General features: G+C 43.1%; 3 protein-coding genes across 3 annotated transcripts; 1 reads left to right on the top strand and 2 right to left on the bottom strand.

The window, feature by feature from the left end:
* Window positions 1–2,319: 2,319 nt before the first annotated feature.
* On the bottom strand, window positions 2,320–8,606 carry litafd (LITAF domain containing). The gene is made up of 5 exons (XM_084036525.1): window positions 8,443–8,606; window positions 4,640–4,689; window positions 4,437–4,532; window positions 4,164–4,356; window positions 2,320–3,480 (listed from the first exon to the last, which is right to left on the bottom strand). Exons 2-5 carry the CDS (start codon window positions 4,683–4,685, stop codon window positions 3,360–3,362), a joined length of 456 nt encoding a protein of 151 aa, XP_083892651.1. The 5' UTR covers window positions 4,686–4,689; window positions 8,443–8,606; the 3' UTR covers window positions 2,320–3,359.
* A 4,686-nt stretch (window positions 8,607–13,292) lies between these two features.
* Window positions 13,293–17,324, bottom strand: slc2a6 (solute carrier family 2 member 6). The gene is made up of 8 exons (XM_084036731.1): window positions 17,043–17,324; window positions 15,914–16,185; window positions 15,683–15,779; window positions 15,421–15,520; window positions 15,128–15,321; window positions 14,857–15,032; window positions 14,397–14,698; window positions 13,293–13,805 (listed from the first exon to the last, which is right to left on the bottom strand). The coding sequence occupies exons 1-8, from the start codon at window positions 17,085–17,087 to the stop codon at window positions 13,477–13,479; spliced, it is 1,515 nt and encodes a 504-aa protein (XP_083892857.1). The 5' UTR covers window positions 17,088–17,324; the 3' UTR covers window positions 13,293–13,476.
* Window positions 17,325–18,057: 733 nt separating this feature from the next.
* Window positions 18,058–21,581, top strand: ptx4 (pentraxin 4, long). Its single transcript, XM_084036884.1, has 4 exons — window positions 18,058–18,587; window positions 18,980–19,161; window positions 19,537–20,534; window positions 20,683–21,581. Exons 1-4 carry the CDS (start codon window positions 18,264–18,266, stop codon window positions 21,357–21,359), a joined length of 2,181 nt encoding a protein of 726 aa, XP_083893010.1. The 5' UTR covers window positions 18,058–18,263; the 3' UTR covers window positions 21,360–21,581.
* The last annotated feature ends 179 nt before the right edge of the window (window positions 21,582–21,760 follow it).

Below are 21,760 nucleotides of genomic sequence, written 5' to 3'. Positions count from 1 at the left end.
TTCGCATTTTGGAGATGAACTGGATGAGAAGATCGATGCCACTTTATTATTTAACTCTTGGCTAGAAAGTGAATGAATGTATTTCCCAAAATCTCAAACTATTTGAGATTTAAATTTCTCTTGGACCTAAAACTTGAGTCTATGTCTAAAACTTTCCTTTATGCAGCAAATATTCTTGATAAACTTGCGTATAAATTCGAAACAGTGTGCTTCATGGTGGAGAAAGTGTTTTTCCAGTGAGGTCACACTCCTGAAGAAAGGTCAAACCATCTCATTATTCATGACAATTAATCCAGTAACTTATATTAGTGTTTTATAGATATTTTAGTCGAGCAAAGTGGAAGATTAATCGACAGAAAAACATTTACAGGTAGATTATTTGCGTTGCTTTGCTGTCTAACATTCAGAAATAGATGAGATTGAAAGTTGGACAAAATTGTCAGTGTGCTCATATTTAAAGAGTAAATAGAATTTTAAATATGAAAAAAGAAATAATGATAAAAAAATGTGTTCCTTCCCTCTGGTTTAATGGTTTGTTTTACGGCTCTGTATGGGCAGCTTGTCTCTTTAAATTTCAAATGAACAATACTTTTAAGTACAAAGTATTAGAGAGAGTTTATTTACAAGCCTTCATTTTAACAACATAATGTATGGAGAGGTTTCTGAGAAGGATTTCTCTGCTGGATTGGGGAAAAAATGTGATTGATTTTACCTGCTATTGTTTCACAAGACAAAGCTAACCGGATGTTATTTCTTATTTCTTTGGGTCCATTTACTACCGCCTGTTTGGACAGTCACAGACTTAATTCTTCTCAACGTGCAGCATTGTTTTGCAGCAGGGACACGAACGCTGCACGTCTTTGAATCTTTTCAGGCAGAAAGGAAGTGGAAGGATGAAAACGGTGAGTTACGTTCATGAATGCAAGAATATGCTTGGTTTTTAAGCATTGATTGAGGAGAACATTGTTTTTATGACACTAAATATGTATATGTATGTATGTAAGGGTGTATGGTGGGACCAGAAAGGCCGTGTGAACTGGTTGTACTGGGAGCGAGAGGCTGAGTGGACCGGACTGGTTAAGCGGGACCAGGAGGAGAGGACTCCGTTCAGGTGAGTCCATCAACACGGCTCAGCTGGTTAAAAAACCTCCACCGGGCCTCTTCGTTGCCTAGCAACGTCGTTCTGCGTGAGCTCTACGCAGTTTAGTCTCTTTTCTGGTTGATTGCTGTGACGCAACACTGAGGAAGCCAGTTCTATATAAATCTGATGTATGCTGTTGGTTTGGACACGAACAGCGGACTCCTGGGTGAAAGTCCAGTGTTTGTTCGTCCCACCAGCCCTTCTCACTCTTCAGTAGAACAATCGGTTTCTCTGACCGTCTCATAATGACGTGGATTGCGATCAAGACAGTTGAGGATAAGAAAACATGGATTGTACAGAAGATGACTCATAAAGCAACAACCAACTATGACTCAGCTGTAGATTTTGGGAGGGGGGGGGCTGCTGCCTCCAAACACTTTAATGTGGTCATAGACTATACTTATTTAATATTTGGTAGACACACTTGTCTGTAAGAAGGCTTGGGAACATGGGTCAATGGGTCGAAAACAGATGCAGGACTTTCACCCAGGAGACTGCTGTTTGTGTCCCGTGTAAACCGAGTACTTCCATTGCATTACTTGTAAGTTGTGTTGTGGTTTTTGTTTGGTCTGTTAATCACTGGGAATTTAAACTTAGTTGTAAGTAGGAGACGGTGTTGATCCCTGAGAAGTCTTACTATGTTTTCTGTCGTGAGGACCGACTGTGTGTCTCTGCTCCGTGATTGTATGAATGAATTCTACAGAACCTAAACGTTAGTGTCCTTGTGTCGTTGTTCCTCAAAGTCTGTGTTAATCGCTTTTGTGGGAATAACCAGTTTCCCCTCCTGTTGCTTCATATTCATGCAGCTGTCAGTTCAACCTGACAGACCCGAGGCCATCGTAGTCGTCCTGGTATGTGACTGTGAGGAAACGCTTGAGTGACAAACATTTAAGCGTGTTGAATGTGAATTTTTGCCACGGAATTTGTCCAGAATTCAATGTTTGTCAGCATGTCAGAGAAGAGCAATCACACAATAATTTCATAGTGTAAAAAGGTGTAAAAACCACACAAAAATGTGAAATATTTGAATCTTTAACATGAAAAATATGTGTCAAGGTATCTAGTTGGCTGAAAATATGAGTTGCTCTTGGGTTTCCTTTTGCATAACTGGAGATTGTTGGTGGAGCGTTCGAGTCGGGAACCTTCGGCTGCGAGAGCACAAAGCTAAACATGCAGGCTTTGAGATGAATATGTGCTTTATTTATGAGGTTATCAGGACTGTACATACAATCGTCGACTGCACAAGTAATACAGGTTTAGGTTATATACAATGCTCAGTGTGTCTGCGTTCACTCACAATCATTTGGTCACATCTGTATATTTAAGATTGTTGTGTCTTATGTTCAATTTCACTTAATATTTAGTGGTTTTGTGAGGGATGGAGTCGAATTCTTGGCCTGATTTATTACGTAAGTCTGTTCTATCTCTTCAGGTATCAGTTTGGCTGTAAAACAGTCAACCACACACACACACACACACACACACACACACACACACACACACACACACACACACACACACACATGAGTCGAGGGTGCTCTCGGAAAGCGTCCGTTCACACGTAAAGCTGGTTTGTTTGAAATATCAAACAGAAAAAAAACAGATTCCCATGAAACATAAGGTTTATGTACAAGCCTTCATTTTAACAACATAATGTATGCATAACGTCTCTGCAAAGGATAATAGAGGAAGTTTCTTTTTCCTGCTGGAATCGGACACAAATAAAACTGCTCCCAAAAAGTGCATGGGTGTGTGTGCTCAACCCATCTGTGCATTTTAGGAAATAATATGAGCCTTTGTGCTCAAAGACTATTTGGTATAATAAACGTCTGTATCTCAGAAACTACAAGTTATCTTATATTAAGTTTAATATCAAAGCTATGCACACATCTGCAGTGTAAAAAATCTACATGAAGAACATTAAATAAACTGTGATTTTTCATAAATCCTTCCTTTGACCACTCCTAAAAGTAAAAATGCATTTCCCCCTCTCATACTAAATATAGCCTAATAGATGGGCACAGATAGGTTAATTAAAAAATAGATATTTTTAAAGTGGGCAGATGATATTGAAGCTTTGACAACACATTGACTGTCTGCTGATAATTCCATTCCAGTTTGATTTTACGGCGGCGGATGCGGCGGCTCGGCCATAGAAAGGAGCTACCGAACAAAGGCGACATGACGTCACTTCCGATTCCTACTCGTCGCCATGTCGTCATTTTTTACAGCATTTCTTCTTGTCGACGTGCAGCACTCTGTTGCAGCGGGGGCACGTGTGGTAGGCGTCCTTGAAGTTCTTCAGCAGCAAAGGAATCAGGCAGCAGCAGCAGACTAACCTGTAACACACACACACACATGCATGCAAGGTTAGTGTCAAACATCTGTATGCAAACATCTGCTTTCCTATCATAAAACCTTAAATAAGATCTATAAAATAAGATATTCTATCAAATGAATCTGTGTTGCAGAAACAGGATTCCTGACCTCCATCATGAAAACCATTTTTCGTACCGTCCCTTTACAAATATTACAAAAGGACAATCTTTAACATACTATAATAAAGCCATTTCTTTTAATTACATTTTAATATTACTTTTTTGTATACCTTTTTCTGATAAGCAACCACCATTTAATGTTCACCTCATATGGAGACAGAGAAAGTAGTCCCTGTTGTCCATTCACCTACTTTATATGTAGAAATGGCAACAATATATCTAATATAATAACACATTCCTGTGCAAATCTGTTCAAATGCTTTGTTTCCATTTGGTCGATACAATCTTACTATAATATGTATGTCAGCTGCTTATATTTGGATGGCTTAGATAAATAACATGAACAATGCCATCTTGCACACTTTGAAGAACCTTTGGTGAGGTGAGGCCCTCTAAATGCTGAATGTCTTATTTCTAATATAATATTAGAAGGACATGGGCTTTTTTTCTGTGACTTTGCAGAGAAACTCAGTTTTACAGCTTTGACATAAATGTTTGACTAGTTGATAAAAGCTCCCACTCACCCGCAGCAGATGAGGAGTAAACACATCAGCCAGGCGTACGTCCCTGCTTTGTAGGTGACGTTGGTCATGACCTGCTGCTGGCAGGAGGTGCAGGTCGTCATGCCGGGATTACGCCCCAGCCCGTCGTTGTAGCTCACAAACCTCCTTTTGCCGTCTCCGGTTTCAAGAGCAGGGCCTCCTCCGCCAGTGTACACTGATGGAGGGAGGGGGGGGGTGTTTATTAAATATGCACTTGGTGAGGTTCTGAATATGCGTTTTCAGGTGTGAGTTTACCTGGCTGGACGTTAGAGCTGCCCTCATTTGCGCTTAGTTGGCCGTTGAACGGGGTGTGAGTGTGGTAAACCACCACGTTCGGATCCTGACCTTGAACTGGTGGAGATGAAAAAGAAGTGAATGAGCCAGTCAGATGAAGATGAAGATGAAGATGAAGATGATGATGATGGTGTTGTCTCAGAGCATGGTGTGTTCAGGTTTACCTGGTATGATGTAGGGAGGAGGATCTTTTTTCCCAACTGCACTCATGGTGCTGGAGAGAGAGAGAGAGATTGTTATGAACACTAACACTAACATCCCCTCTCCCCCTCATGAGTCCGATGTGATGCTGCTTTTCGCCACCAGATGGAGCCAAAAACATATGTAGTCTATAAATCACAATATCAAATGTTTGCTAGTAATTCAATGAATGAATAATTTATAATCATGAAATAATCACATGGTAAAGCCGTTAGTTTATTCCTGTGTGAATTAAATACTTGGGAAATGGAAAAGTATTGAATATAACTTTAAGATTCACTCTTACAAAATGACTTATTGTTCACACTCAAACCGAAGATTCATCAAAACGTTAACTTCTTGGGCAACAAAATGCTCAATAAACACGAATAAAGTTTTGATTAAATTAAGGGTTGAATATCTGTCTGTCTATAATTAGTATTCATGTATTTTCAGACCAATCTGACCCACACAAAACCAAACACGGCCTCCATATAACATCACGTTGAGGTCATAATCGAGGGTGAAACAACTGAAGGTTGCATAAATCCAACAGCAATCAGCATTTTTGAATTTAATGTGCACTTTTAGGTAATTTTTGTGCCTCCAGAATTAATGATATCGACTTCAGCTTCACGATAAAACTTTATTCGCTTTTTTCATTTCAACATTGCTGCTGTGGCCTTTCAAAATAAAACAGGAAGTTGTTATAACTTGACTGTTCTGTGTCCAATCTCCACCAAACGTCTCAGGTGATTAGACTCCTTTCCACCAACCAACACACACTATTATAGACCGCATTGTAATTAATGTGATCAGAGCTCGGATGTAACGTCATTTTGTGAGATTTGTGCGTCACAGAACCTCATTTGATGGAATCTCATAACTGCAGCGCTGTAATTGAGTAAGACATGATGCATAACTCAATGACGTGGCTGATAAACCGCCTACGTTATTCAACGGATCAAAAAACGTCACGCTGTAAAACGAGCTGCTCCTCTTTGTTCTCAGGCTCATTGGAAAACAAACGTCATGCGACCAGTTTAATATGATCATCCCACACAGGAAAAACCTGCCTCCAAGACGTACGACCTCTCTTTATAAACAAACGGCTTGACCAAGCATCTTTCGACCCACACAAACACGCAGTTCCCACACTTCTCACACTCTAACCAACCTTTCACCTACACACTGGACCTGACGACAGGGCATGGTGGCTGTGATGTCATTTGATGACATTTCAATTAACTGTTAGGGTTCAATTTTGTAAAACGAAATTACATAATAACAAGGCAGCCATGCCCGAGAGCGTAGCCTGCTTTATTGTCTATTAAACTCTAAATGGGATCATAATTTAATAAATGAACATCCTGCTGTATTAAAGACAACTCGAAACTAGAGATTAAGACTATAAACTAATGTTTACATAGACTTCCATGCAATCAGATGGGATGTCGCCCTCTGCTGGCTATTTTAAAGAATGCGAGTTCAAAGTAGTCGTGAATTGGCTTCACTTTTCTGACCCGGAGGTTGCTGCTTGATCCACACACACACACACACACACACACACACACACACACACACACACACACACACACACACACAGGTGCAGGAATGCCACCTCGCTGCATGCTTCTATATGTGTCACCGGCTGAGGGTGTGCCACTGCTTCCTCACTCAAATCTATCTGAAAGCTGTTGAGTGAGCTCACCTGAGGGGGATAAAAACAATGACCTGACATCATGTTGACAGTTTTCATTAAAAAAGTGATGACTGAACGCACACACACACACACACACACACACACACAAAATAATTTAAATATATTTCCAAAAGGTGTTTCTCCACAGCTTTAACATGTTTACGCTTCATTCCTTCTGGCTGATTCTCGACAGTGTGTGTCTTATTTGATGAAACGCTGTGGCGGAAAGAAAAGCTGATTGTCAGGGTGGAAGCACTATGTTGAATAACTGGCTGAGTTGCTCTTTCATATAGTGAATGCATTCCAGTGTGCTATAGGCAGCTGGTCCTACATTAAGTGAAAAGTTTGGGTGTGTTGTGTTCAGGATAGACGAGGAAATGGTAGAGTCCTACTTTTATGATTGTTATTGTCATGACATGTTTTCTATGAGTTGGGAAAAAAAAAATATGCTTGCACTGCAAAGTGCCTGCAGCCATCATGATGCATTCAAGAAACCCTGTAAAAAAGATAACTTAACTTTAAAAGCACAAACAAAACAAAAGATTTGATGTAAATAAATGTAAAGAATTAAATAAATCTGTCGTCAGATCCGGACATAAACCTGCTGATGTTGTCAGAGACTGGGTGTGTCTTCTGAAAAATTTGGCCCCGCCACATTGCAGAGATTCTTTAAAGCACCAGAGGGGGGAAAGTTAGAGGCTGCTATGTGTCCTCTGAGAGAGAGGACGGCCAGCTCGTGACCTCAGCTGAGACGGCTGTGCTTTCTACGAAGCTTCGTCGCTACAGGCAGGTGTCAGGGCTGATGGATACGGCAGGGAGAGGTGGGTGCCACCCATCTAGAAAAACTTGTTAACAGTTAATGAGGCATTTATGAGGCAAACCCCCCCCCCCCCCCCCCCCCCCGTTCATCTCATTCTTAAAGAAAGCAAGTGGATGAGATTCCCAGAGATGTTGAGTTCAATGAAACTCGCTCATTCTGGTGCTAAGCAGCACTTTTAATATGTTAACACCCAGAGACACACCTGAGACAAAGGTGTGGCCTGGCTGGCTGTATGTGGCATCTGTGCTGGTCGAACCTGTGTGTGTGTGTGTGTGTGTGTGTGTGTGTGTGTGTGTGTGTGTGTGTGTGTGTGTGTGTGTGTGTGTGTGTGTGTGTGTGGGAATGTTATTGTGTCCTTATGATGCATGTTAATGATCAGCTGAGGCAGGTTATCAACCACTCATCTGGGGAAACACACAGTCAGTCCTACAGCTGTTCAGTCTGACCCTGATTCTGATCTGACCCCAAATATCATTATTTACCAACTAAGGAAAAAGAAAACAAAATATCAAATTAAATAGAATTAAATAGATTCTGTCAAATATTAGACTCAGTCAGATCTCTGAGTGTGTTTGTGGGAATATTTAAGAATTATATGTCATGATTCTGTCTGTGTCATAAGGCCGACCCTCCGCCTCCCCTCTTCCTGAAGTTAAGCGTTTCCGGTCTCTAATTTCTCTCTTTTTTTTTCATATGAAACCCATCAGCACTTTAAGACACGCCTGCGTCTCAGCAGCACTTTGAGAAGGATTCAGTCGTTAGTTTTATGTACGACATTAAAGCCTCAGAGCTCACCTTTCTTCTTTTCTCTGCCGGCATCAAACAAACCAATCAGCAGCGTTCCGACTCATTCAACCACGACTCTAGAACTTCTAGTACGACAACTTCTCTTTCTACTTCAGGTACTACTACTCAAGTCCGTTACAGTAAAATCTAAAATCTCTTCACTTTAACCCTGGAAATACCAAAGTCTGGAATAAGAGCTGGGCTTCTCCCCTTGACTTGTTCAAAACCTCAAATACCAAATCCCCAAAAAATCAAAGGCTGAGGTGGAGCCTCTGACACCACTTTAAAGTTTTTCTTCTTCTATCCTTCTAATAGCAACCGTTCATTCGCTGCCTGAGCATCTAAAGTAATGTTGATTGGGCTTCAAACCTCTCAGCCATAAATATTAAATCCCGTCTTCAGAAACGCCAAAAATCAGAATCCGCACAATAAAATCCTCTTTTTCCCGTACATCCCATATTATCTGACATCAATGTTACCTTGGCGATGTGTTGCAGTCTGTATGCAGAGATGTGTGTAAGCTGCTGCTGATGTAGAGTCCAGACAGACTGTAGCCGAGACATGCACCTGTCTCACCTGTACCTCTGCAGGCCTCTCCCTGGAAACGCCCTCGGCCCCGCCCCCTCCCACTGACAAAGACTACGCAGCGTGAATGAGTCACTCCGCGGTTTAGGTGTAACGTTGAAAGCCTGTACAGGTCGTCTTTTTTAACGTGTTCTTTGTTTCTGGGAGATTATTGAGGGTGTATGTTGGTGTGTATCTCTGGAGTGAGAATAACCAGTTTCACTCCTGAAGACAACCTGACACTGACTCGAGGCCGTCGTAGTTTTAAGTCCTGGAATGTGACGGAGGCAGCGTTTACCTGACATTAGTTTACATGTGCAAACTTTCCTTTTTATTGCCATTTCCCCCGAAAAAATGCCAAGAATTCAATGTGTTTGTTATCATGGAAGAGAAGAACAATAAAGTGCCGTTTTTGTACTGTGAGGAATCTGAACATGACACCTGTGTGCATGTAGGATGAAAAGCTCAGGTTCAGCCGTGTAGGTTGGCAAGAATTTCTTATTTCAATAAAAACACATTTAAATTTAAAAAGTTTTTTTTTTACCCAAGATTCGTCGTCTATAACGACTTTTTCAAGAGTGAATTTGTGAAGAATTAAATAACTGTCTAACTATATTTCCTTTTTTTGAGGTGACTCATTGAATATGATCACCTGTGTTGGACATTCAAAGCTAAATTTGAATGTTTATTCACTTTCTTGTGGATTATTATGTGAGAAGATTGATACCTCTCTCACATCTGTGCGTTGAATATAAGGCTTACAGCCAGCAGCTGGTTAGCTTAGCATAAAGACTGCAAACAATGAGGGACAGTCTGGCTCCGTATGAGGGTGCCAAAGTCCTCGAACCAGCATCTCAACATTTCACTAACGAACTACACAGAAGCTGTTTATTCATTTCAAATATGATGGTCGTTCACCCGTGACTGGGTTCCAACCCCTCAGAGAAAAAGTCACACTGGCGACTTCAGCACCAAGGACAGCACCAAATGTCCCTTAAAGGCAGGAAGGATCCTCTAAATTTAATATACTGTAGCTTTTTGAAAGCTTTAGTTATGGTGATGCAAGGAATCACGTTGCTACACGTACAGTAAGAACTCCAACCAATCCCTTTCCATTGTTCTCCATAGACGAGATGCTGCGAGGAGGAAGTGAGTGATGAGGTTTGGTTTTTATAAACTGACCATAATGGGTGTAAATGTGGCCTGTGTGAACGTACATTGAGTTTTATGGGGAATGCAGGGACCTGCCTGCGATTCCTTTGTGATGATAGCGTCATTGAATTTCAGCTCCAGAGACGTCTGCCCCTTTTCGTTCAGTCAGCTGGGAGCGAGGCCAGTTCAACCACATTTTTCTGCAGTCGGTCACTGGTTACAGTCCTGCTGGGGGTTGAGGGGTTTGCCTGAACACGCCTTAACATGTGTGTTGAGGCAGGCTGGTTGATTTCCATCATGTGTAGGGAATCAGCACAGAGCCCATTGCTTAAGGTGGACTGCGTCAATCACACGACCTTCTATCGTTCAAAACCATCAACTATGTGAAATAATAATGATCCAATAAATGCATTTTCCTTCAACCCAAAACGCCTCAGATGGAGCTCCTACAGAAGTAAAGGTGTGTGAGAGTGTGAGGTGTTGCCTCTGCTCATGATGTCTGCTGGGTGAGGTGTGTGTGCGTGTGGGATTGTGTGTGCGAGTGAGTGTGAGTGTTTCGATGGGCCTGATGAGCAACATTCCAGAGAATAGACCGATCCCTGCCGAGTTCTACATTCCATAAAAAGACTGAGGTGTGTGTCTGTGTGTGTGTGTGTGTGTGTGTGTGTGTGTGTGTGTGTGTGTGTGTGTGTGTGTGTGTGCGTGTGTGTGTGTGTGTGTGAGGGTGTATTATGAAGATTTGTATAAACTGGGACATTTCTAAGTAATTACAGGGCCCGCGTTGATCCCTTAACTGTGACACAACTTTAATGAATATTAATGCTGGTACTAATGCAAATGCTAAGAATGATAATTCTAACTTATTATAATTATTCCTATGAAAGAGAGACCACACGTTTGAAACCACAAGTAAGTAAAAATATCCACTTTAGGTAGAATAACATTTTATTGAAATGATATGAGGGTAGAAATAAAAAGTTCCAAATGAAAACTGAGACCTAAAATGTGCTAAATCTTAAATTGAGAGCATATATGATTGAGAGGTCAAACATGTCTTGTGCATAAAAAAATCGATGAAACTGTTTTGAACAATATTATCACCTGAATTACTTGTATAGTTATATATGTATAGTTGAGAATCATCTGCATAAGATTAGAGGTAAATAGGGCTCCTGTTTACAGAGTGTGGTATTGGATTTGCCGTGTGGTACACTTCCTTTCAATTTTCCAAAAACATATCATTTTGTTTTGTCTTGTGTTTTGTTGGGTGGGCAGTGGAGGTTCTTATTATTCTGGGCAACATGGTCGAGCCTCCTCTTTACGTCGGTTCTCAGGTGGATTTCTTCTTCCGGATTGTCTTTTTTCAGCTCCTCCATAGAAGTGAACCTTAATTGTTTCTAGCTAACTTGGTCACAACCTGCCCTTGTGGTTGTCGCTAAGCTAAGCAACCACGACACGGATATTCATACAAGATTATGAGTTAAACAAGTGGTGATGGAGGGAAGGAGGGAAGGAAGGACGGAAGGAAGAGAGAGGGAGTGGAGCCTTGATTAAAGTTAGGAAGGAGGAGGGTGTAATCAGGAATACGAAAATAGCTCTGACTCAGCAGATATATAAACACTGAGTGAACAGAAGTAAAAGGCGTGAGAGCGTCACTGACTGTCTACCTGATTCCTTGTTGTCTGCCTCTTATCTTCTTATCAGCCCCGTCTCTTTATCAAAACATCTGTATACCTGCTTATCTGTTAGCTGTCTCACTCTTTGATGTGGACGTTCAAAGACTCTCAAAAATGTCTATATTTTTACTGTTGGAATGAGAATTTTAAATAATTCAGAGAGAGTTTATGTTAAAGTCACCCTGCAAAATATATGTTGGTAACTTGGACCCAAATAAAAGACAAATGCAGTTTACAAGAAAGATATTGTACAAAATGTATGAATATTGGATCTAATGTGACGCGTCAATTGCACCAGTATTACACATACAGGCATATACAGGCTTACTTAAGAGGTATCAATGCGACAAACCTCCTAGAAGTTATGTGTATGGTTGACTGACATCTTCAGGGTATTATTTTAAGTAATCATTCCAGGAATGTGTCCTGTATGACGACCTGATTAAAGGTTACCTGACATTAGAGTGCTAAAAACAGACGCCATTGTATCATAAAAGGTTTCTAATAATACAATTGAATATATATACATAAGATTAAAGGTAGGAAGTGTATGCAGATATCAGTGCATACTTTTTTTTTTGTTTTAACTTATTATGAATAAATGCTGATTACACAATGTTATGTCTATAGAATAATGACACCATCTGCGTTCCCGATAAGTAATGATTTCACTATGTGATCCTGTTTATCACGGAGGCTCGGGTTGTCCTTTTCCACTTTGACGTTGTATTAGCATGACATTAGCTCCAGAGCGCTAATACAGTATCGAGCTTGGTTAGCAGGAAAATAGAACTTCTACTAAAACATTTGTAATAAGAGAGTTCTTGCAGACAATCCTCCATAAAGGGGAGTTAATAACAAATGTCAATATTTGATTTTTGGTGGAACACGGACCACATGGTGTAGCGGTTGCCACTAGCAACAGACATCAGACATCGCTGGTGGCAGAACCTCTTTAACTCCACTAAGTAACAACGATGAGAAAAAAAAGCTCCATCTCCCTTTCAACTCTTGTTTCAACTCTTTTACACTGTATTACCATAGCAACGCACCGTTCAGGCTGTGTTCAGGTGTAGTCTACTGTGTATGCAGCACAATGGCACATTAATGCTGTGTTAAAGTGTTTCTCTTGCCTTTCCTGAATGAACACACTGCTTTAGTAAGGTGTGGCTAAAGAGATCAAAGTGACACACACACATACACACACACACACACACACACACACACACACACACACACACACACACACACACACACACACACACACACACACACACACCGAAACCTGCGTTGTCACTAGCTCTCTTTGATAAAACTTGTTGTGTTAATCAAACAGCCTACAGACTACGTAGAAGTATTTCAAATATGGGATTGCATTACATTACCCTTGAAATAGTCTGAAGAGAGGAACTTCCTTGTATGATCTATTGTAATTCTTTATAGTCTCTGAGCATTTTAACAAAAAATAATGATAATTTTTTTTAATACTTTGTTCTAACTTGATGTCGACACACACACACACACACACACACACACACACACACACACACACCTTCGGGCTCAGACAGGCTCACATACGGCACTTCCTTGGCGTTGCTCATACTCCTTATAATTGGTATATTTTGCACTTATTGAATTCAACACTGTGTCAGAAACACACTCCAGATAACTGCTGTGATTAAGCACGAAGATGAGTGTCATCACTGACCCTGAGTCAGACTCAAACTTACCACAATGAGAGCACACTGTGGCATGTGACCTGGCATCTATCTATCTATCTATCTATCTATCTATCTATCTATCTATCTATCTATCTATCTATCTATCTATCTATCTATCTATCTATCTATCTATCTATCTATCTATCTATCCATCTATCCATCTATCCAACGTTATGTAAAAATGCATAACTCAAACAAGTTTTTTAATGAATCTTCTACAGGTTGGTACATGGTTGTATATACAGTATTCAGTGCCTATTGCTGTCAGTGTATAAGTAAATCATCATCAGCTTTACAGGAGTCCATTTGTGTTCAGTAGCTATTCTCATAGTCACATCGTTCCTCAGAGGGCTTCACACCGAGGGCAACATCCTCATACGTGATGGAGGGGACGTTTAGCTCAGCTTGACTGCGCGGTGGATTGACTCCGAACGATGGTGAACGTGCGTCCTGTCCTGAAGTAGTTCTCTATCTCTTCCAGCGAGCGGCTGCGGGTCTCCGGGATGCACACGGCGTTGAACAGCAGACAGAGCACGCACACCACCGTGAAGCACAGGTAGGGCGCGTACAGGCCGTACCTGTCCACCAGGTGCGTGAAGGCGTGCGTGAGCATGAAGGCCGTCAGCCAGCTGACGGTCACGCACAGACCCGAGGCCACGCCCCTGGCGGCCTGCGGCAACACCTCTGACATCAGCAGCCACGTGATTGGACCCCATCCCATGGCGTATCCTAAGAGACGAGCAAAGATGTGGTGAGAACCTGATTGGCTCAGATTAAAGCAGATGAAGTCACTGTACCATAAAAGCAAAGAGAGCCATTGTTTGGGCCCGTGCTGCGATTTAGAGGTTTATAACACTCCTTTAGACTCAATGGCTAAAAATACCTCTTGTATAAATTAAGGTAATAGCGTAATTGGGGACTGATTTTGGGTAGGTGAGAGTATTATCCTCGGAACTAAATTGTGGGTTTTATACGTAAGAGGTGATGGGTGTTGGCGTTTAATAGACAGCAGTTAATCGGGCTTCGAGAACAAAGTGTAACAAAACGACCTGAGGACATAACAAGTTCTGACTTGTTGAACAAGACAAAAGGTAATTTACGGCAAACAGCACGTGTTTTGTCAAAGACATAAACACATGTCTGACATCTCTGCCCATCAAACCAGCTCACTGTGACGCTATCGCTGGAATCGGAAATATAGTATATATAATATAGCTGAAGCTGATGGGAATAGTTTTGCAGGTATTTGGTCGTAAAACCATTTTAAAGATGCTTCCACGTCTAAAAATTACAGATTAAAGCTTAAATTGCAACACCCACCAAATATAAACACCACGGTGCTGATGAGAGGAATGAGGCCGCCTCCTGGACTCTGCTGGCTGGCATCCAAAGTGTTTCCGATGGCATTGTGGGAGCTGTAGTCCAGACCCGCAGTGAGATTAAGAGGGGCGGGGCCTGGGGGGCAGGGGGTGGTGTGGGAGATCATGGTCAGGGTCAGCGTGGCCAGGAACATCAGCAGACTCGACGCGTACAGCAGGGCCTTGCGTCCCGCCCTGTCCATTAAACACGCTGCCACGGCAACGGCAAAAAGGCGGACCGCACCCACGATGGCAGCGTCATACCTAACACAGAACAAGGGGGGGTAAGACTTCTAGTTTTTAGAAATCATCAGGATCGATCAGATTGTTCTGTTTATGATTCCAAAGCTTTATTTGTAAAGTGACGTTTAGACGATATTATAACATAAAAAAGAAGAAAAAAACAGATAGATCAGTTCAACCTGGGCTCCAGGGAGACGTTGCTTTGGGCAAAGATGGGCTCCAGGTAGACCAGGATGGGCGTGATGCCCGTCATCTGCTGTAGGAAACGCATCACCACCGAGATGATGATTGGCCGGTAGAAGTTGGGTGTGGCCAGCTGCGACCATGTGACTTTACCCTGTGTGTTGATGCTGTGCTGCATTGGAGAGACACGGGAGAGGTAGGTGTGTGTTTTTTTATTTTTATTTTTATTTTTATTTGAAGAAGAACAGATAAGATCTGAAGTCCTACCTGTATGGCAAGGAGCTCGACGTTGGTGTCGTAGTGTTTCCCCCTCAGCCAGCGGAGGGCCCTCTCGGCCTTCGGCTCCCTGCCCAGAACGAGGAGCCTCCTGGGGGAGCTGGGCATGAACGTCAGCAGCACCACCATCAGCAAGGCTGGCACCTCCCCCGCCACTGCCAGCCAACGCCACGGTACCACCAGACCTGCACATCATACATGACATTCAGATTAATACCGCTATGATTGTTAGCTCAGCTAGCAGTTTTAATTAAATGTATATAAATCTATTGCATTGTTCCTACTCATGGCGTAGAGCGCCAGGGCCCCGAACACAGCCGTGATCTGAGGGCAGGAGCCCAGAGCTCCTCTCACTCCTTTGTGGGAGATTTCTGAGACGTAAACCTATGACATAAACACACAAAAGACACAAATACAGTCTGATTTCAGGAAATAACAACCATTTAAGCACAATTGTTGTCAGGGATGTCATATTAAACTTAAACTTGGGAGAAAAGAAAGAGGAAAAGTTGTATAAATATATATTTTTTTAAAACGGTGACCTACGGGAATGGATGCTGAGGTCATCCCCCCGGCAACGCCTGTGAGGAAGCGGCCCACATGGAGCATCCACAAGTCGACAGCCCCTCCCATCAGCAGGTATCTAAGAGCAGAGCTTTTAATTTAAGTAACGAGTTTCCGTAGCTGTCAAATAAATGTAAGACGTGAAGTAGTATGACATAGAAATGCTCAAGTATTGCAATTGTACTTGAGTGAATGAACTTGACTGAAACCCACCCGATGCAGGACGGCACCGCTGACATCATGATGCTCAGCTTCCGTCCAATCATGTCGTTGAGCAGCATGGCGCCCAGTCCCCCGGCCGCTACACCCAGCGTGTAGATGGAGCCGAACCAGGCGGCCTGCTCCGTGCCCATCCTGAGCCGAGGGTCGGCATCCGGGCTCTTCAGCTTCGGCAGGACCGGGGACGAGAAGACCAGGGAGTAACCGAAGCTGAAGTTCCCCAGGACGGCGGAGAAGACCGCCAGGAACAGTTTGGAGTTATTGATCTGGGGTGGAGAGATGTGGAGGACAGAAACTCATGAGGACGAGCTGCTCACACACAAGTGTTCCTGTGATTCAGAGCTCACTTAAAGCGTCATGTTCTAGTCAAAGGGAAGTTTCTTGCACTTTAAAGTCGAGCTGAAAAGAAAAACCATTTAGACCACATCCCCAGTCATATTATGCACCTCATTAATGATGCAAAATCCAATGTTTTATTCATCCTGGGAAACAAAATGGCACATGCTTACATCAGCTAGTACCTGTAACCTCAGTGCATAAAAATGTAGTTCTAGGATCTGTTGGCAGCTTTTAGAAATGTTTCTGTCGTCTGCCAGCAGACGAAAGCGACAAGCAGGCACCTTCACACGACACCAAGTCAATTTCCCCCTCCGGTGTGGGCGGGCCTTACTTTTTCTGTGTCTCTATGCCCCGCAGCGGCTGCAATCACACTCCACTGCATTTTATTGGGACGAGTGTACCAACACAAAACACTCCCATTAAACTTCAGTGCAGAGCTCACATGCTGTGGCTTATTTGTGTGGCTTCAGCCTCAGTCAGCACTACTGTTTATTTCCAGCAGGTGACTTTGGTCCCCTGAAATAATGTAATAGTATATTACTCATTAAAAAAAAGACATATTATTATAATACATAATAGGTTTTGATTGCTCTTTCTTTTGTAATTTATTGCCATTGGTCAGCAGGTGCCACTGTCTGTTTCTATGGAAACCCTGGTGATAGAGAGGCTCACTTTTTAGGAATAATAAGTAGTGCCCGATCAGACTAAAATCCCAAAACAAGTTTTTTTCCCCATATTAAATCAATACATTTTAGATTTCTAAAACAAGTCAAGTGTTTCCAACCTTGGATTGTGTCTTTCTGTTCACCAGTGGAGTCTCTTCATCCATGTCTGCAGCAGGAGAGTGCACAGCCCGTCCTGTCCACAAAGAGAAGCCTTTCTTCAAAGGTGTCAGGTTGGTGCAATCTGTTCCAGGATCAGCTGTTTTCCTCACGCGGAAGATGAAATATCACTGATGTCAAAATAAATCCTCCCCTCTCACAACTAGCAGGATGAAAACAGTTATATCTGCTCCTGTCAAGCCACAAACTAGAATGTGGTGCAGAGTTGTTCTTGGCTGTCAGACTGAAAGCAACTGAGGCGAGCTGCAGGTCAAGTAGTCATAGTGGAAATGAAACTGCGTCCACGCTGGACGTTCACAAGCGAAACTGACCTGGAATTTGTGCGTTGAGTCATTGAAGACGTTGAAAAAGCTGCACAAAGTTACTGTAGTAGAGTTTTTTTATATGAGAAATGTACTAAAAAGTGTTCTTTTTGTGTTTCAGGGAGAATTTGGGGGATTTTATTTTTTTCATAATTTTGTCTGTGTTATACATGTAAGTATTAAACTTTATTAGCCACCTATGGGGCAAATATATGCTATTTTTCCTAATTTTCACGACGGCCATTGCTGCTGTATTATAGAGCAATGTATATGACAAATGTAATTTTTCCCCCAAGCATTTAGTATGCATAAAATCATTATTTTCATCAATTATTTTCTTAAAAAAAACAAAACAGAGGCAGTATGTAAACAAACCGACATTTAAAGGATTAAAATTCTTTAATGTATTCATTCTAACTTGTAAAATTAATAATTCTTTCTTTCTTTCTTTCTTTAAAAAAAACCCTATTGGTCAGATTGTTAGACTCAATGTAGTGAGGCCAAAGTGTTGCAACCAGGTCACAGAAAGCAGAAGGGAGGAAAAAAGGGCCTGATTCCCGGATTGAGCTGTTCAAAGAGAAAGCAGAAGAAGAGGAAAGGTGCAGGATCCCCCTGTTGGGTCAGAGGGGAGAGGAAAGTACAGCCTGCTTCTCCATCAGCCCACGCATCATGAGATTTATTGCTTTTAACACACATGAGTACAATAACACACTCATAGCAGGACACACTTTTTATACTTGTGCTGAGTGATAATCACAGTGTGTTTTAGGAAGTTTACTTTGTGTTCATTTGTGTCGGAGAGAGAAAGGGGGAGAAGCCGAGTACCTGTTAAATCCATCTGCATTCCCACTGAGGTCCCCAATGATGTTGTGGAGAATGGAAAGTCTCGTCCGAGCTCGTGGGCGTGCTTTTGTGTGTCGTACGTGTTCGTTGTGTGTTTACCGTGCAAATCAGGACCAGCCCCTTTCAGCTATGTCTTTCTATCCCCTTCTATTTGTTCCTGAACCTCCAGACGGGGACCCAGGCACCCGGCTGCATCCGTCCCAGCGCCATCGCACCATGGGCAGCTTCAGGCCCAGCCACTGGCCCCTGATCCTGGTCCACACGCTTCTGCTGCAGATTCAGCCCGCTAAGGTGCAGGGAGTCGATCCGGTGTCCCACAAACTACGACGACTCAACGAGCAGGTCGGTGTGATGTGTGTGTGATGATAATACACATTTGTATTACATCCACACCTGTGTTTTGCTGTTATATTATTGTTATTTCTTTGATTATGCAAATAAAATGCAGCCTTAATGAGTTTTAGTATCAAAATTCCCTGCATATCTTCTGCATACCTATCACTCCCTGCAGGCAGCTGGGCTTACTTTATGTTTTTCTATGTCTTATTTCATGTCTTTAAATGTACCCTATTATAATAGAAGTTTTAAACAATTTTATTAAAGCAATATAATCATTAATTTTGTGTGCTATGGATACAAACCTTATCTTTTCCTTCTGGAGGTTTGGAGTATTTTTTCCTTGACCTTCAAACCCAAACAGCTGCAAAAAGACTTTGTGATTTCTTCTTTGTTAGTTCCAGCAGTTCCAGGCGCTGACCCAGGCCCGTTTGGACATGCTGGCCCTGAACCAGAACAGAAAAAACGTCTCGGGGGGGCTGGAGAGCCGCGTTCAGGCCCTGAGTGACCAATGGCACCACATGTCACAGGACCTGGAAAACCTCAAGCACAGCACAGCGCAGGAGATAGAGGGTCTCAGGTTAGAGCTCTAAACGGCCTCTACCTCCCGACGTAAAGGTCTATTTTAAATATGCACATCCCTACTGGCTGTTTTTGGTCAGTGAAGGCATCACGCAGCTCAGAACATGTCTTAAAGAGAGCAGCATGTATTGAGTGGGTGACTTTTCCTTTAGCATCTGTTTTCTACGGGGAGTGAGAAGTAATGATTAACAGAACAGATTCTCTGAGTGGATTCAATTCAAGATCCAACCTGTTGCAATACATTTTAGAATTGATCAGTTATGGATGCTTCTCATATACTACAAAATGTATTATCATAAATCTTTTGTACAACAATAATCCAGAAATAAGTAAAAGAAGTGTTGTTGTTATTATTGTTATTATATCATGCCAGAGAGTGGAGTAGGAAGCTCGAAAAGAAGAGTAAGAGGATGGAGGGTCGTCTGGCTTTGATGGAGAGGAGCCTGAGGGAGAACCGCCGCCAAGCCCAGAAACTGAGGCCTGATCCTGGTCCGGATTTCTCCAACCTCACTCTGGAGCTCCAGAGCCAAGACGACAGGCTGGCTGCCCTCCAGGCCCAGCGTGATGAGCTGCTCATCGGCCTGAAAGGCCTGCAGGAGTCCCTGAGGAACCAGGCGCTGAGAGTGACCCGGCTGGAGGGCCGGCTCAGTGAGGTCCTGCAGCAGAGCGAAGAAGGGAAGACCAGAAGGCCGTGGAGGGTGGGGGAGTCCCTCAACTCCAACATCACACCTCAGGAATACTATGAGCCGCGCAGGAGGAGCCAGAAACATCGAGGAGGGAGGCCTGGAAGGGTCCTGGATCCCCAACCCAGATCAGAAGGTAGCAGCTACTCCCAGACTGATAATCATTCACAGCCCTATCAATACCAGGCATACCCAAACCAGCCTAAACATTCAAAGGCCCAGAAGTTAAGACCTGAACCAGATTCTCATCAGCAGGTACAAGTCCAGTATTCAAACCCTGAACCCCGGTCCACGGATTACCTGCCCCAGCCTGACCCTTACAGTCCCCAGTCACAGATCCAGGTGCGGGCCCAGACAAAGCCTTACCCGATCCAGCAGGGGCAGCTCCAGTCTCGCCAGATCCAGCCCCAGGTCCTTCAACGATCCCACCCCCAGTCTCACAACCCCAGGCCCCCCTCCTGGCCCCGGCCCTCACCCCTTTACCCAACTTATCCTGAACCCACCAAAGACAGATATGATCTCCCTCAGTCCCAGTCTGGGTCTTATCAGCCCAGAGGGGGCGGGTGGGATGGAGACGGGGAGGAAGAAAGCGACATGAAGGTGGAGTCTTCCGCGATCCACAACCTCCTACGTCTTCCTGTGAGGCACAAGATCCCAACACGACCAGTTCCCAAAAAGGAGGCGACCAGTAAGTAATGATTAGTAGATCACAATACAAGAGATGAACCCACCCGTCGTCTGACGATGATTTAGATGTTAAAATTAGCTGGTAAATGGTCTACTTATCACACAGTTTTATTCGACTGAACACATCTCCTCTCTACCTCTTTCTGCAGTCTGTAACGTGGACTCGATGCTGTTCTTCCCCTCGGCCTCAGCGGAGAACTACGTCACCTTCTTCCGGACCCTCCCCGACCTTCCAGAACTTTCTGTGTGTTTGTGGCTCCGCGTGGAGGCCTCCCACGTCGGCACGCTGCTCTCTTACGCCACAGACGCCAACGACAACCAGTTAGTTCTGTACGGGCGAAACTCTTCTGCCTCTTCCTCATCCTCCCATCCCTCCTACGCGTCCTCTTCCTCCCCCTCCCTGGACTTTGTCATCGGAGACCCCGTCTATCGCCGCCTCCCTGTGTCATCCCTCCCGGACGCTCGCTGGCACCACCTCTGCGTCCTCTGGTCCTCCATCCAGGGTCGTTTCTGGCACTACAGCGACCGGCGCCTCACCTCCTTGGGCTCCAACTTCAGGAAGGGCTGGGAGATACCCGGAGGTGGATCGGTGGTGCTGGGGCAGGAGCAGGACACTGTTGGTGGGGGGTTTGACTCCGCGGAGGGTTTTGCAGGGCAGGTAGCAGGGTTCCGGGTGTGGAGCCGGGTGCTGAGTCCTTCGGAGGTGGAAGGGGTGGCCGAAGGAAGAGGTGTCCCCAGAGGGGTGGTGCTTGGCATGGAGGACATAAAGGAGGTACATGGGGAGGTGCAGCAGGTGGCATGTGAATGTTTGGAGCACTGTGTGTGAAAAAGTTACAGAGATTGATATTTTTTTATGTCATATTCATTGAATGTACACACAGCAGTATTCTTACTGGATTTTAACATGGATTAACCAAAATATAATAATAATAATAATTTAATAATTTGGAATGAAACTCTTCAATGGTGGATTTAATGTTTGATTTTGTATTTGCCACTAATCTGTAACCCATTAACCCTCTGAGGCGCACATTAAAGACATTTTTATAAAATCTTAAAACCACTTCTGAAACAGACCTCCTGATTGCAACAGAAATAATAGGTTAAAACAGACTATTTTATTTATTTATTTTTTTATTCTTATTTTTTTAATTTAATTTAATTTAATTTAATTTAATTTAATTTAATTTAATTTAATTTAATTTAATTTTATTTTATTTTATTTTA

The sequence above is a fragment of the Eutrigla gurnardus genome (genome assembly GCF_963514095.1).
Source record: "Eutrigla gurnardus genome assembly, chromosome: 20".
NCBI lineage: Eukaryota > Metazoa > Chordata > Actinopteri > Perciformes > Triglidae > Eutrigla > Eutrigla gurnardus.
This window is presented reverse-complemented; position numbering and strand designations above follow the sequence as displayed.